The 14,203-nt window shown below is 28.6% G+C and overlaps 1 protein-coding gene across 1 annotated transcript; it reads right to left on the bottom strand.

The window, feature by feature from the left end:
• Positions 1-7,423: 7,423 nt before the first annotated feature.
• Positions 7,424-9,659, bottom strand: LOC119673982 (odorant receptor 10a-like). Its single transcript, XM_038085105.1, has 7 exons — positions 9,314-9,659; positions 9,025-9,211; positions 8,760-8,947; positions 8,501-8,685; positions 7,766-7,864; positions 7,536-7,688; positions 7,424-7,474 (listed from the first exon to the last, which is right to left on the bottom strand). The coding sequence occupies exons 1-7, from the start codon at positions 9,657-9,659 to the stop codon at positions 7,424-7,426; spliced, it is 1,209 nt and encodes a 402-aa protein (XP_037941033.1).
• Between the last annotated feature and the right edge of the window lie 4,544 nt (positions 9,660-14,203).

The following is a 14,203-nucleotide window of genomic DNA, read 5'->3' as shown; positions in this document are numbered from 1 at the left end:
AAACATTGAGTAATAAAAAAAAATATATATACAAAAAAATATTTAAGTACTACGAATACTAATTCAGTTAAATAAACTTCATATAAGTTAATATTAAATTATTTACTTAAATTAAGTATATGTAATAAAAAATACAATTAATATCGTTGAAGGGTTTGCAAAATTTATCACAGGCTTATTCACCCATAAAAGGCAACTCGGCTTTTAGAACATTTAAAAATATTTTCTGAATATCTGGCATAATAAAACTGTCAATACATTTTATTATATAATTCGTTGTATAACCGTTGAACGTTTTAAAACACTGAAAATTTAATACATAAAAAGGATGTCTTCGAATTAAATTTTTACAGGCTAATTTATCATTGAGGGGATATGTCAACAAATAAAATTGTCGCATCAGGGAATTCAGGGGCATGAAAAATCTACAAGTAACTGCCAAAAGATTATTGCATCCAAATAAATTCCCTGTAGACTAAATCTGTAGTCGTGAAAGCTCTTACTGTTTTCAACAGGACGAAGGTGCGACTCAAATCATCAACTCTGATCGTAACAGTCACTTGATTATCTTTTTTTTGTAGAGTCCAATTAAAGATATAAATGTCGAAGATATGTGGTTTGAATAGACGAATCACCACTCCGTAATTCTTATTGCACATCATGTTTTGAATTTATGGTTCGAGAAATTTCCGGAGTTGCAATCAATGTACTAAGTTGGACATATAGATCTTGTAACTTGTCACCAGTACAGTGCTTTTGTGAGGTTACGCAAAAGTTTTTCTTCATCAGTATTGCGTCGATAAGTCATTGAAAATTACTTAAAATGAATTTATGTTAGTGATAAAAATTGTCCCATGGAGAAGATTTAAATGATGTTGTATAATACTTAATGGTATGATCGGTACATTATATTCCGAGATATAAATCTCAATCTGAAGTGCGTTTTATGTACATTTGCTTTCGGAACCCAATACCGAATTTGTGTTCGTCCTGTCTAGTGCTATATTAACGTTTTTCGATGAAATTTAGAAGGAAATTAGGCATAGGTTATGCGCAGAATATTTGATATATGGAGGCGAAACAAAATTGCAAACTCATTGGATGTCTAAGAACTGAAATACCAAAAGCATAACTTCAGCACCCACAGAAGGTCTTAATGATTGTAATACATACTTTTAAAGCAGAAAAATTAATATATTTCTTAAGAGTTTTGCCAAGAAAGTAAAAAAGATTCGAAAAGAATCCAATTTGAAAAAATATACGTTGATACATTTCATTGGAATATGAATACTTAAAGCAAATGTATTGCAGAATTAAGTAGTTATTTTGATAAGGAAACGATTTCTATGCATATAGGTAAGATATAATTACTAATAGAAATTTAGTTTCATTTGTCGGTGTTGAGCATTTTCCGAGTTAGTGCATCTGGGCACTTTTACTCTATGATGGCTGGGGGGTTTCTGCAGAGTGCCACCCCTCTCACTGACTAATTTGAGTATTCCTCATAAACTTCGTGATTATTCAATGATTGATGTAAGATCTGCGTAGCGCCCCGTACGGTTAGTTCTTACTCTGAGATTAGATAGTGCTAAGTAAAAATATAAAAAGACGTTAAATAAATAAAAAACACTTAACAATTTTATACAATTTATTGCTTATGTGATTTGTATTAGTAATATTTACACAATATTACAAGTAAATAAGATTTATTGCGTGATATGTATTAGAGTACATAAATTATATTTATTAATTTTTTATTTTCATGTGCGTATACTATATATTTTCGAAAGTGAAACCAGTAAGACCGCAATGTTGAGTTGCTGTGTTATTTTTATTTAAGTCTTACTATGTTTTATTTTTAAGGTAAAATACAATATAAGACATTAAATTTATTTACTGGGCACAAGCAATAAATTTATTTGGTTAAGACTACGCAGCATCATATCCAATTTATGCTTGAGGAAAACAAAATTATGAACACATCAACACACGTTTGTGCTTGGAAAGATGCTGAGATAGATTTTCATGTTAGCAATAAAAATCGAAATCCAATTCAAAAATTAAAGGAAATCTATGTAAGTGAAAGCCATACATATGTAGAAATAATATTTATAAATAAGACTTAGCTTCAGTTTTGTTTCAGAAGGTTAGTTTTTACTGAACAAGGTTGACTATAAATTTACTGATGACTGATGAGCGTCAATAAGAGGAAGTAGGAGGAGACAATTAAGACCCGAATTAGGTTCTTTTAACCATAGATTAATATAAAATACTTATTAAAATATATATTGATGAAAATAATATATTTGATGACACTTGCTCTTTTTTATTTAAAAATATGTTATGAACTGTGCCACTGTTTTATTGAAAACATATAACTTTACGTTCATATCTCCCATTTCATTTGCAAATAAGTTGGACATCATGTGGCCGTAACGATGAATATAGACGGGGACCTATGAAACGTTTAGAACAAAGGTAACACTTCTAATGGGTTGAATGGTATTTCAACCCATTAGAAGTAAATGAGGTTTACGAAACGGATAACCCCTTTTCCGATTGAGAATGCTCATCAAAATACTAAGCTCTCCAATTTACTATAATAACTATGCTGTAAGTTGTTCATTCCACAAAATCATAAAGATAAACATTACAGTGAAGGATTAGATGAAAAATTCAAGCGTACTGCCTGTTTTGGCTCAGTCAGCTAAAACATAATAGGCAGTAGGTTAACATCAGCAGAATATTTAGTTAATTTAACTCAATTGAATGAAATTTTAAATTGATTAAAAGTTTTATAATCTCTTAAACTTTCAAGGCAAAATCCTTTTCAATAAATACCATAATTAATTCATTATTTTGTTAAGATTAAAAGTTTCTGAATCCACACAAAAGTATTTGTATCTCGATGCGACAAAAAGATTAGTTGAAATTTGTAGATTAACATAATAAATGAATGCTTTAAATATTATCTACGCAGAGAAATAATATCAAGTTCAATATTAAAAATAGAAAAAAGATAGGTAAAATAGAAAAAACTTAATAGAATGAAATATAAGAATGTTATAAAAATTTTTATGAAATTTGGATTCAGCAAATACAAAAGTAATTTCGACTGTGTTAACATGATGTGAATATATAATATCTACCATTATCATAGTGATGAAATTTATCAACAGTACCTCGTCCTAAAAAATTTAAATATTATATATTTAAGGGTATAAGAGTGTATTTAAGGGAATTAACGTGGATACTTGCCGTGAAGGCTCAACACCATAGTGTTCTTCACACATACATCGGTGTTTTACGACGCTAAAAGCTCCATTGGAACACCAAGGAATTTTGCTGGTACCAGTTGAAGTTATGTTTTTGGGCATAATTTCCCCCATAATATATTTTAGGATTGATTGTAGAAGTGGCTTTGCATTTCAAAGCTCATTCTGGTACCACGTAAAATTTTTTCTTACGAATCGCATATTAATTGTTTGCTTTTAAAAGCTGGAGTCTTCTAAACTTGTCCGCGAAGATATATGGGAAAAAAATTATTGTTCATGGTTTTATTTCTGCAGCTATTGAGAGTGATACCTCTCTGTTTCGGCTATTATTTGAACAATTATGGTCTAATAATATCATCAGTTCATGAACAACACTAAACAGTAAATTTGTCAAAATGCATCATAAGTCGATGGATTGATTTTAGGTTTTCTTTACTTTTTAGAATCTAGTCTATTAATTAAAAGACTCTAAAGTTCAAGGCAGTGGGATTGCCATATATTTATTTTGTCCTTGTGCAATTTTGACGATATTTAAGTTCTAATTCTGACATAATATTTAACATTTCTTAACAAGAATGACGGTTGAAATGAGCAATATGTACTGTATGAATATTGAGGATGTATAGCCACTTAAGTGAAGAAAATAAGCAAAGTTGATATTATATAGATTGGCTGCAATGTACTCTTCTTAAGGATAGCCTGCAGGAACTTCCACTTTGTATGTAGTAGTTTTAAGGAAGTAAACACGAAACAATCGTTTATAAATAAGGTTAACTGAGTTTTGATATCTAAGCTCTATATCATCCTATGTAATGTCTTAGATGAAGAGGGAACTATTTTATAGGTTTTGAATCTTTAAAATAACATAAATGAATTTAATAAAAAATTTAATTAAAGGTTTCTGGCAATTAGTTGAGTATTCTGAATATCCTTAAACGTGATATTCTTTGCTATATATTCTTCATAATATTCTAATGAAAAGTATGTAAAATACTTAAGTTAAATTTAAAGTCAAGTACCATTTACCTATGTTAAAAAAAATATTTATCTAAACACTTATTCTTCTATGTTATTTGCAAAAGTTGCATCAGTAATAAAAAAAAATTTTTAACTAATTTATTAATGGCACTCAACACTCTTATCTACTTAAGAACGTTTTTATCTTATTTGTATTTGAGAAGAGTCAAGTGAACACTTTCAGCTTTAAATGCGTATCGTTCTGAAGGCGTCTTCCACCAAAAACTGTAAGTAATCTTTAATATTTAAAAATATACACTTTTCAAAGGAATTTCGTGTAAATATTTACTGTTTTTAAATTGAAGTGTCGTTGTTGTCACTTAGGAAATAACTTCCGAACGAATTTTGGATATTAAAAAAAAAAAGAAGAGTACAAAATTACACCTAAGTAAATATTTTAAATAAAAAAAATAAAATAAATAAAAAGAAATATGTTCCCTAGAATGACAAAGTCAACATGTACATATTAAAAAAAAAATACCATGTTTTATTTACAGTAACATACTTCTAGGCGCCAGCAAGCGTTGTTTGAAGTAAATATAATAAAATATATAGAATTTCTGTCTGCAGTGTTGCTTTAGAAGATGTGAAAAATTTATCATTTTAAGTTAAAGTTATGCTTGTATTTAAATTGAGCTATAGAAAGTAGGATATGCAAAGGATATGCAGAGGGGTATGCGCCCAAAAGTAGCTAATGTGAAAAGTTATTTTGTACTTCACTGTTAAAAATTTTCATAAAACCATTATAAACATTTTTTACGGTCTGGGAACAAGCGTTGCGGTTCATTGGTTCCTTTTACCATATCGGGAAATGTTTACTTTGCTGACTTTTTTTAAAATCCCTTAACGAGAACATGTGTTTTACAATGTTTTGGTGGCATAATTTTATAATGATATGCATTTGACTTTATTGCATTACACAGATACGCAAGATATATGAGTATTTTCATTAGAATTTTTAGGGTTATTTTTTATAAAAATGTTTTTATGTGGTTAAGTTTAATACTGCCTTTTAAGTACATCTCATAAAGAATATTTAAGAGCATTCTGAATAAATTGTTATTGTTAAATAAATCAAAAAATTAATTTTTATCTAAATAATTAAGTGTTTAAGAGATCTTATGGCTTATTAAGTGGCACATATTATATGTAGAAAAAATATTTTATTTCCACGAATATTTCTCCTAACAACTCAATAAAATTTAATTTGTGGGCACATTAGATGTAATGAAGGTTAATAAATAATCATTATAACACAATAATATAAAATTTATAAGAGTTAATTAACATAATTATTTTTACCAATTTATTGTGTTTGACTAAGTAACCTGACATACACCCTATTGACTCACTCAGCATATGCGTGCACAATACTATGACATATTGACATGGTTTTAGGTACTCTCATGCTTTTGATTGTAAATTTATTAGAAATATTAGATACTTTGTAGGTATATCTACATATTAATTCCATATGACATATATGAAGAGAGTCATAAAAGTAAATTTATTTATTAGATATTCAGTTTGTTGGCGCAAGTGGATAGAAGTTGTTCTTTAATTTTTGGAGTTTTGAGGAGTGATTATTTTGATATAAAATTTTATTTGTTATTAAAATTACAATGAAAAATAATTAATATAATTATTATTTATTTTTTAAAATCTTATGATTAATTTAAATGTGTTCATTTATTTTCAGAAAAAAAAATTTCTAATACACTTTTCACGACATTTGCGATGTGAATTGAGATGTAACTAATTTTTTTGTGACAATCAGTTCAGTTTGTAAATGGTTTAAGGTAAAAACGCAAATATTCCTGATTCCTGGTCATGTGGTATTATTTATCAGTAAATAATAGTAGATCTCTTCTGGTTCAATAAAAGTTGTATGGAGATATGTATATTATATTCGCTTTTCGGTAATCGTAGAAAAACGAAAATTTGCAGCTGATGGACACCAACAATATACTCAATGTACATTTAAAAAATTTATAATTCTCATTAGCTAAAAATTTGTTTTATAAGATTACCCTGCAAATACAAAGTTAAGTGTAAATAAATTTAATGAAGTTCTTTGTTGGTTCTGTCTTTAACTTTTTTTTTGTATGCGATTTAGTGTCAATTGTTATAGGGGAAATGGGGGGGGAAATAATTAGTTAAATATCTTATACATGTTTCCTGTGATTTGATCTGTGAAATTGTTGTGACTAACGGCGGTATGTTCATTTAAGACTCTTGTAAAAAATGTAAGAAACCTGTTCGGATAAGTTTTAGGCTTTTGGGATTGATCTTGCATCTCTGTAACTTTTATATTCCTAGTTTCTGAGCACTTATGCATATGTGCGCAGTGGCAAAATGTCAGATTCGTTTAAAAGGGAAAAACACTTCTAGTCATATTTTTTTGTTACACTTTGGTTTCGGTCCAGTTAGATTACAGCAGGACAAAAGCTCTAACTAATATTAGGAACTATTTGATGAAACCATTTTTGTTTGTCAGTTCGAATTGTTGAAAGTATTTTATTCAAATAACGTTCGATTTAGTAATAAAATTTTTTTAAATCAATGATTCTGCTCCACTAGGACTAATCTGCTAAGACCTAATGGCTTAGATAAGAGAAACAATAGATATTCTAAGTTCCAATAAACTCAGTGTACTTACCGGCTGAAGTATTTACAGGAGCTGGTGCTACCAAATCTTCGACATTGGTACATTCCAACAAGTAGAATCTGCAGGAATTACAATAAAGAGTAGGTGAAATTTATCAATCACTTTCTGTGCTTTTGTTTCTGCCTATATACCATGCGGTTTCAATATCTGGGAAAACCAGACATATTTAAATATTAACCAAAAATATTTAATTGAATGATATAACATTTCATGTAATGGATGCCCTTGAACCTCTACGCGCAGTTCGCGTTAATCTAGCCTAAACTTACCTAACTTGGTCCATAGGGAGCATAATTCCCTGTTGTTAATCTAATTTAGACTAATCTAAAGTAATAATTATTATTATTATATTTTCATATATTTGTTATAATATTGTACTCATCAAAATAACTATTAACAAATATGTAATGTGTAATATGTGACAATATAAGAATATTATTATAATATTAAGAATATTATTTGTTTATTGAAATGATGAAGCCAAAGCAATAATAGATCCTGCTGCTTGTAATATCTAAAATGTGATATTTTATAGTTTTTAAATGATATGTGCGGGATATATGAATGTGACCAACCGATGCGAATGTAACAAGCGATGGATTAAAGAAGGGTACTGCCATTGTTATTGGACGTTGCGATCGCAGTATCATTAGTGATAACAAGCGACGATTTTTCGGATTACAAAGATGCCAATCACTACAAAATATAGTAGTGCCTATTTGAGTGCTCTACAAATCGAAAGACAAAAATTATTCAACTGTATTTTAATTATAACTTCATTCATATTTTATGTATATAAACTTACATTTTCTGCTACAATTGTTCCACCATAGCAGTATATGAACAACTGTGATAATGCAGCAATTGTGTAGGCTATATAAACGAATCTACCTACTCCAGAGAACTTTGTGAAGTTTTGTGAAAAACAGAAAAATATTTGTATATAAATATAATATAATATAAAACTATTAGTATCTGCAAATAAAAAAATGTTGGATTAAAAAATATTAAATCATAGAGCAGTAGTTATATACCCCTGTAGATCAAATTTTGATTTGGAACGGAGACAATAGTTGGGAAGAACTGCTGACACATACAGTTGATATTTTGTGGCAAGATCATTTTGTATTGATAAAGTATATATTAAAAAAACATTTATGATAGAAGTTCAATTTTATTTTCTACTCAATGGTGGCTTATACCATTATATCATACCAGGTGAAAGGTCATTATGTCTACATAATTTCATAAATTTCAAAAGTAGCAATCACTTCAGTTAGTCATTGTTTTAAGAAAAAAAAATGTTTAGTACCCTAGCGAACATTTCTTATAGGTCATATGATCTGTCATCAAACAAATTGGTGTATTGTGACTAACAAAGAGAAGTGAATCTAAACATTTTAATTTTAATACTTCAACTATGTGAGTTCAAGATATCTTAAAAAATATTTTTTAAAAGGTATCTTAAAAAATATTTTCAAAAGCTATACTAAGAAAAATTTTTAAATTATTTTTTATACATATAAAAAATTGGACTTACGGATAGCACATCGAAGAGACTTGCACCAATAACCATGCTGGCGGAAACAAAATGCGCTAACGTCATTGTTATATAACAATTTCGAAATAAAGTTGTAATTTCCATTATCTCATTTTGTCGTTTGATAATCTTAAATAATTCTTCTTCAAGTCGTTCAGCCTCAACTGCCGTAGATACTACTTTTGCTGAGTATTTATTAAGCAAAAGTATTAAAAATATATGATTAATTAAATTTCAAACATCTAGTATCCGTACTTACATTTAAGTCCGTCGAATACCATTTTAATATCTTCTTGTAATATTTTAAGTAACAAGGCGAAGTTGGAGCAGGACTCATAATAAAAAGAATCGCAACCTGAGAACATAAACACGGTAACATAAGCAGTATAAGCAGTAAATATATATGATAGCGGAAAGTACGGAAACTTTAGAAGACCCGCTGGTAATCTAAATAATAAATTAGTAAGATTTTGTAGAAAATTAAAATTTAGCTTCAGTAAAAATTCAGACAATGAAAAACTGACGTCATATTAAAAGGTGTCCTCCATACAAAACGGCTGCCATGTCTATGTGAAATCCACGCCTCAAAAAGTGGTTTTAAATTGTATGTAGTTGAAGTAAGCAAGCCCATGCCAAAAGTAGTAAGCCCCAGTCCAGTTGCCAAACGACTTGAAGCTCCCATGATATTCCTTTTGTTGGTTGTCAGCTTAGCTGTTGGCACGCCATAATAAAAAATATAAAAATAAATAAAATAAGATAAAAAATTTCACTGTTATGTTATATTTCATCTGACTTGGATATTTGTTCTAGTACCTTTGTTGGTATGGTATAGTAAATAATGTAAACGTTCAACTGTAAGTTGCAAGTCATTTCGATGCCAATATATTAAGTACATTTTTAGCAAAGTTACAGCTGAAGTACCTGCTGGACAGAGCGTGTCTAATCCTAGCTCGATATCATATTTCAACGCAGTGAAGCCAGCATGTAACTCTGTGAAAACACCAATAAAAAGTACTATGAAATTTGTAGTTGCCCACAAATTGGCACTTAAGGACCTAACTGCACTTGGCCAATAACCCATGGCACCCAAGCACAGTCGAGGCACACAGTAAAAGTAATCGTCCAATGAAGCAGAACGCTTTAGTAACTTCAAAAACATTTTACTAATAAAATTTTTATTATTTTCTACAGAAAATTTTTGCCTTCAGAGTCACGTAGTTAACAAAGTATACCCGCATGAAAACTGCTACGCTTCAAAAGGATAAGTACTTTTTATACTTGCCATTGGATTTGGTTATGCAACGACTTCTGTTGTGTTTCGCAATATCTTTAAATAATGCAGGAATGTGAAAATTGTTTAAAATTAGTTACGAAGTTTGGACTTCCATATCAATAAGCGATTAAAAAAACTTTTCATCAGATTGTAAATTATTTAATATCTTTAAAAGCGCATTTTAGCACATTTGGACTTTAGCAACAATTTATTTTTTTTCACAAAACTATTAAGGTATATATTTCTATATTGGCTAATATCTATTAAAATGCAATAAATTCATTTGAAACCACTTTAATTGCTTGTTTCCCGGAAATTTTAATTTTTTTAGAATTAAAGGAACATACCATAAGCCGTATAGATATATAAATAATGATATTTATATAAATAGATTTTTATCTAATTATCTTTTATGTTTATATTTAATTTTCATATTATTTTTTTATTTTATTTTATTTATATTATATATTTTTGTCATTTCAACACAGAATGACAATTGAAACATCTTGAATCTTTTATTAACTTCCATGATTAATTAAAGGTATCACAACTATAATTGTTTTATACCAAATCGAATATGTATTCATCTTAAAATAAATTAATCTATATAAAAGTCAATAGCAGCTTCATACACATATAGTCTAAAGGAATGCTTCCATTTGTTAGAAATACTTAGTGACCCTTAAAAATTAAAGATTGCGGCTTACCCTCAATGGTAAAAAAATAATTAAAATGCAATTAAAGTTTGTTAAACAATTTTTAGTTAATTGAGCTAATTTGTTCTAAAATTTTAATATCCTTTACATAACCAATTACAAGCGTTTTGACGCATTAATTTATAATTGACTTTATTAACCTTGACTATTGTTGTCCTTTGAAAGGGTAATCAATTACGTTTTCTGAAAAATTATTATAATAGTTATTAAATAACGTAATAAAGTCATGAGGCACTAGTCGCTAATAATTGCCATTGATTTCATTCATTGCCAATTTAGGGTTTTAGGTAAATAAATAACACCAAGCATAAGCAATTCAATAATAAGTGGTATTATATGGAGAATACAATTTAAGAATTTGTGAAATGATTTAGTATTTGCGGTGCAATGTATTTTTTCTCAGCTCCCCAACTACATTTACTAAACCATCGGGTTGGTATAAGTAAGCTCCATATTTTTTTAAATCGAATATAACCAGCTTTGTTCATTCCTCAAAACAGAAGTCATTCAAAGAGTTTAATCTTTACGTAAGTGTTCGTAAAGAGCAAAAAGCATGCATGTCTATTACACAATGACCCAGAAGAAAGGCCGTCGAGAGATTAATACCAGTATATAATGAGCTCAGGAAAGTGAATAAAGCCAAAGATTCCATAAAGTGAAAGAGATATCTACTGCTGAAAATCTGAAGGCACCTCCTAATCACTTAAGTTAGATTCCAAGTGGAAGGTCTATATGATAGGAAAGAAATTAAGTACGCAAGTATATATATAATAAAAGATCAGATATTTAAAGATTAAAGAATCAGTTTGAATATATATAACTTATTGTAATTAAATTATAATTTATTGTAAACAATTTTCCGAGAATATTCAATTAACGATTCGACAACACGACGATTTTAAACTGAGTGACTTGGTTTATCTGTTCGCCTTCTATAGCCAAGTGATGAGATAATAATATGCACTTTCACGTCGTTTTGTTATCCATGAGCTTTGATCCATGAGCAGTTTTTTAGTTTCCATTTATCTTGTGAAACCCCGAACAATTCCTTTTTCATTATCTAAAGAAGCATTCAATTGAAGACAATCCACTCTACTCAGTAAAATAGCTCAATGGCAGTTTACATTGACAGCATCGTTTAGGTTTATTGATTTTATTACTAATATTACGTGAAATATATTTGTTCTTAAAATACTGGAATAATTTAAAAAATTTATGTGATTTTGCTTCATTTTTATATCAAAAATATTCGAAAGTATTGAAGTCGCCCTCCAACAACTTTTTTCCCTTTTATTCATACAAATAAAAAAGTACCCTTCAGTTCTCTTTTTATTATTATGTTGAAGTTCACTTGAGCACTTTTACTCTTTCTTAACTCGATGTATTTTCAAAACCACTTTTCACGCCTTGACTTGATTAATGTTTATCACTTCATCAGATTAAGCAATAATTGACCTCAGATCTACATACCTCACCGAGGAGCCTGTAACCATTTTGAGATTTGATAACGCGGTGTTGGTAAGTCTGTTAGATTTCGTAAATAATTTCAGGGCTCTATCCTTTATGTATTTTTTGATAAGATCAATCTTGAGGTCCCTGAGGATGTCATTCGTCCTTATGTATCATGGTACTTTGAAAAGTCTTCTCAGAGCCTGACTTTGTGCGATTTCTAGCTGGCGAATAGTAGTGTTTGAAGCTTTACTAAACGTTGCAAAACCATATAGAAGTGACGGACGAATTATTTGGTTATATATCAGTTTCCTGCTTCCTGCATTAAGATTTTAATTTCTGAATAGCGGTTGGAGGTGATGAAGAATTTTGGCACAGTTAGTTCTTTGCAGTTGAACATGTTTAAGCCATGTGAATCGTTTGTCCAGCGTGGTACCGAGATATTTAACGCTATCCTCCCAGTTTTTTACCATATCACCTACTCACACTCTCGACGGATTTTGTCTCCACTTCTGTTTTCTTTTTAATACATATAATAATTTTGAGACTTCCGATGGAACTATTGAATGAAAATATACTCAACGTTAAATAAATTTTAAATAAATTTTAATGAGATAGTAACATTAATGAAATCATGAGTATCATAAATTGTATTTAATAAACAAATATCTTAAATTGTATTCCTTCATATAAGTAAGAAGATCCATAATATTTACTTGGAATGCATATCCTAATATCTGTAAATGTCAATAATCCAAAAAGATACTTCACACATATAAGAATTAAATTACATGATATGTAAGATTTTCTATTTTAATATTAAAATTAAAAATTCCAGGATTAATTCACCAGAAACTCTTTAGCGTAATAAATTGTATTAGCTTCGATACCTTCACGTGTGAATGGAAGCTCTCCTACCTGTTTTGCATTAAAATTAGTAAACAGTCGAGCACCTCTCAAGAAGCAAATTTTTATAATAAATAAGCCAAACAGAAGTTTAATCTGGAGAAGATTCAGTTAATATGCAGGGAACGCAAGTTGGTAATCTTTACTTTCCGCGCTGCTGTCTACGTTGACAAATCACATTAAATCAGTTTTAATGAATTCGGGAAAATAATAATGACAGGAGACGTGCGTGAGATAAAACAAGGGATCATTGTGCGTTAGCAGTAACTAACGCTAATGTCACTGTGACATCCGAAGGTGTAACGCACCTTGATTTAAAGTTAATTTATTTGGTATAAGAAACGAAAGCAAAGAAAAACATAAAAATAATTGAAATTAATCAACACCATGCAGACAATAGAGGATGAGATATTTTTGTTCAATAAGAATTGGAAGCGAGAATTTATTAATTTTGAGAGTAATTATCAGATAAATAAATAAACAACATACAATGTTGATTATGAAAAAACAATTATTGAGATTATTATTAATAAAGAAGAAGAAATAATACTTCAAATTTTTGATGCGACTTTTGTGTATAAGCGTGGCATCCCCCTTATAGATCTGAATATAATAGACGTGAATGAAATTGCGTAATTTACAATTTTGATAAAAAACTGATTAGGAATATACAATTTCTAAATATTTAATATATAAGATATTAACATATGTTATCAATTTTCTATGTCACATATAGAAATTGTTTACAATACTTCAATGATAAATTTTTTTGTTTGTTTAACATTATCTGTAACAGTAAAGAATATTTTTTGTTTATATATAATAATATATAAATATATTTATTTTAATTAATTCATGTGATTGTATTTTATTTTATTTGTTCTTAATTAAGAGTAATAAATATTAACTATTATTTTAAAAAAATAAATTTAACACTAAATATTATTAAATATTTAAATTATTATAAATACAAAATATAAATATAGTTATATATATAAAATAATATTGCTTAATACTAAATATATTATAATACTAAAATAATATTATAATTCCAAATAATTTACATATTCAGAGGAATATTTACTTCATCTTAATAGATTGTTGTTATACAAAAAGTAGTAAATCTCTTTAATTAATACAAACATACATATACTATTTATACTACAATGTGTTTCTTTACTAAATGTGAAGAATATTGGAGATAATTATTTGGATCATGAATCAAAACTGTAATTGGAAGAAAGAAGCGTAGAACGATTGGAAATTAAAAGAATACCAAAAAAAAAAATAACATTTGCTGCATTTTGATAAAAGAGTTTCGGTTTCACATATACAACAGCGTCCATTTACTCTCTCTAT

This window comes from Teleopsis dalmanni, chromosome 2, assembly GCF_002237135.1.
Source record: "Teleopsis dalmanni isolate 2A chromosome 2, ASM223713v2, whole genome shotgun sequence".
In the NCBI taxonomy this organism is placed as follows: Eukaryota; Metazoa; Arthropoda; class Insecta; order Diptera; family Diopsidae; genus Teleopsis; species Teleopsis dalmanni.
Note: the sequence above shows the minus strand (reverse complement) of the source record. Positions and strands in the feature narration are given on the sequence as shown.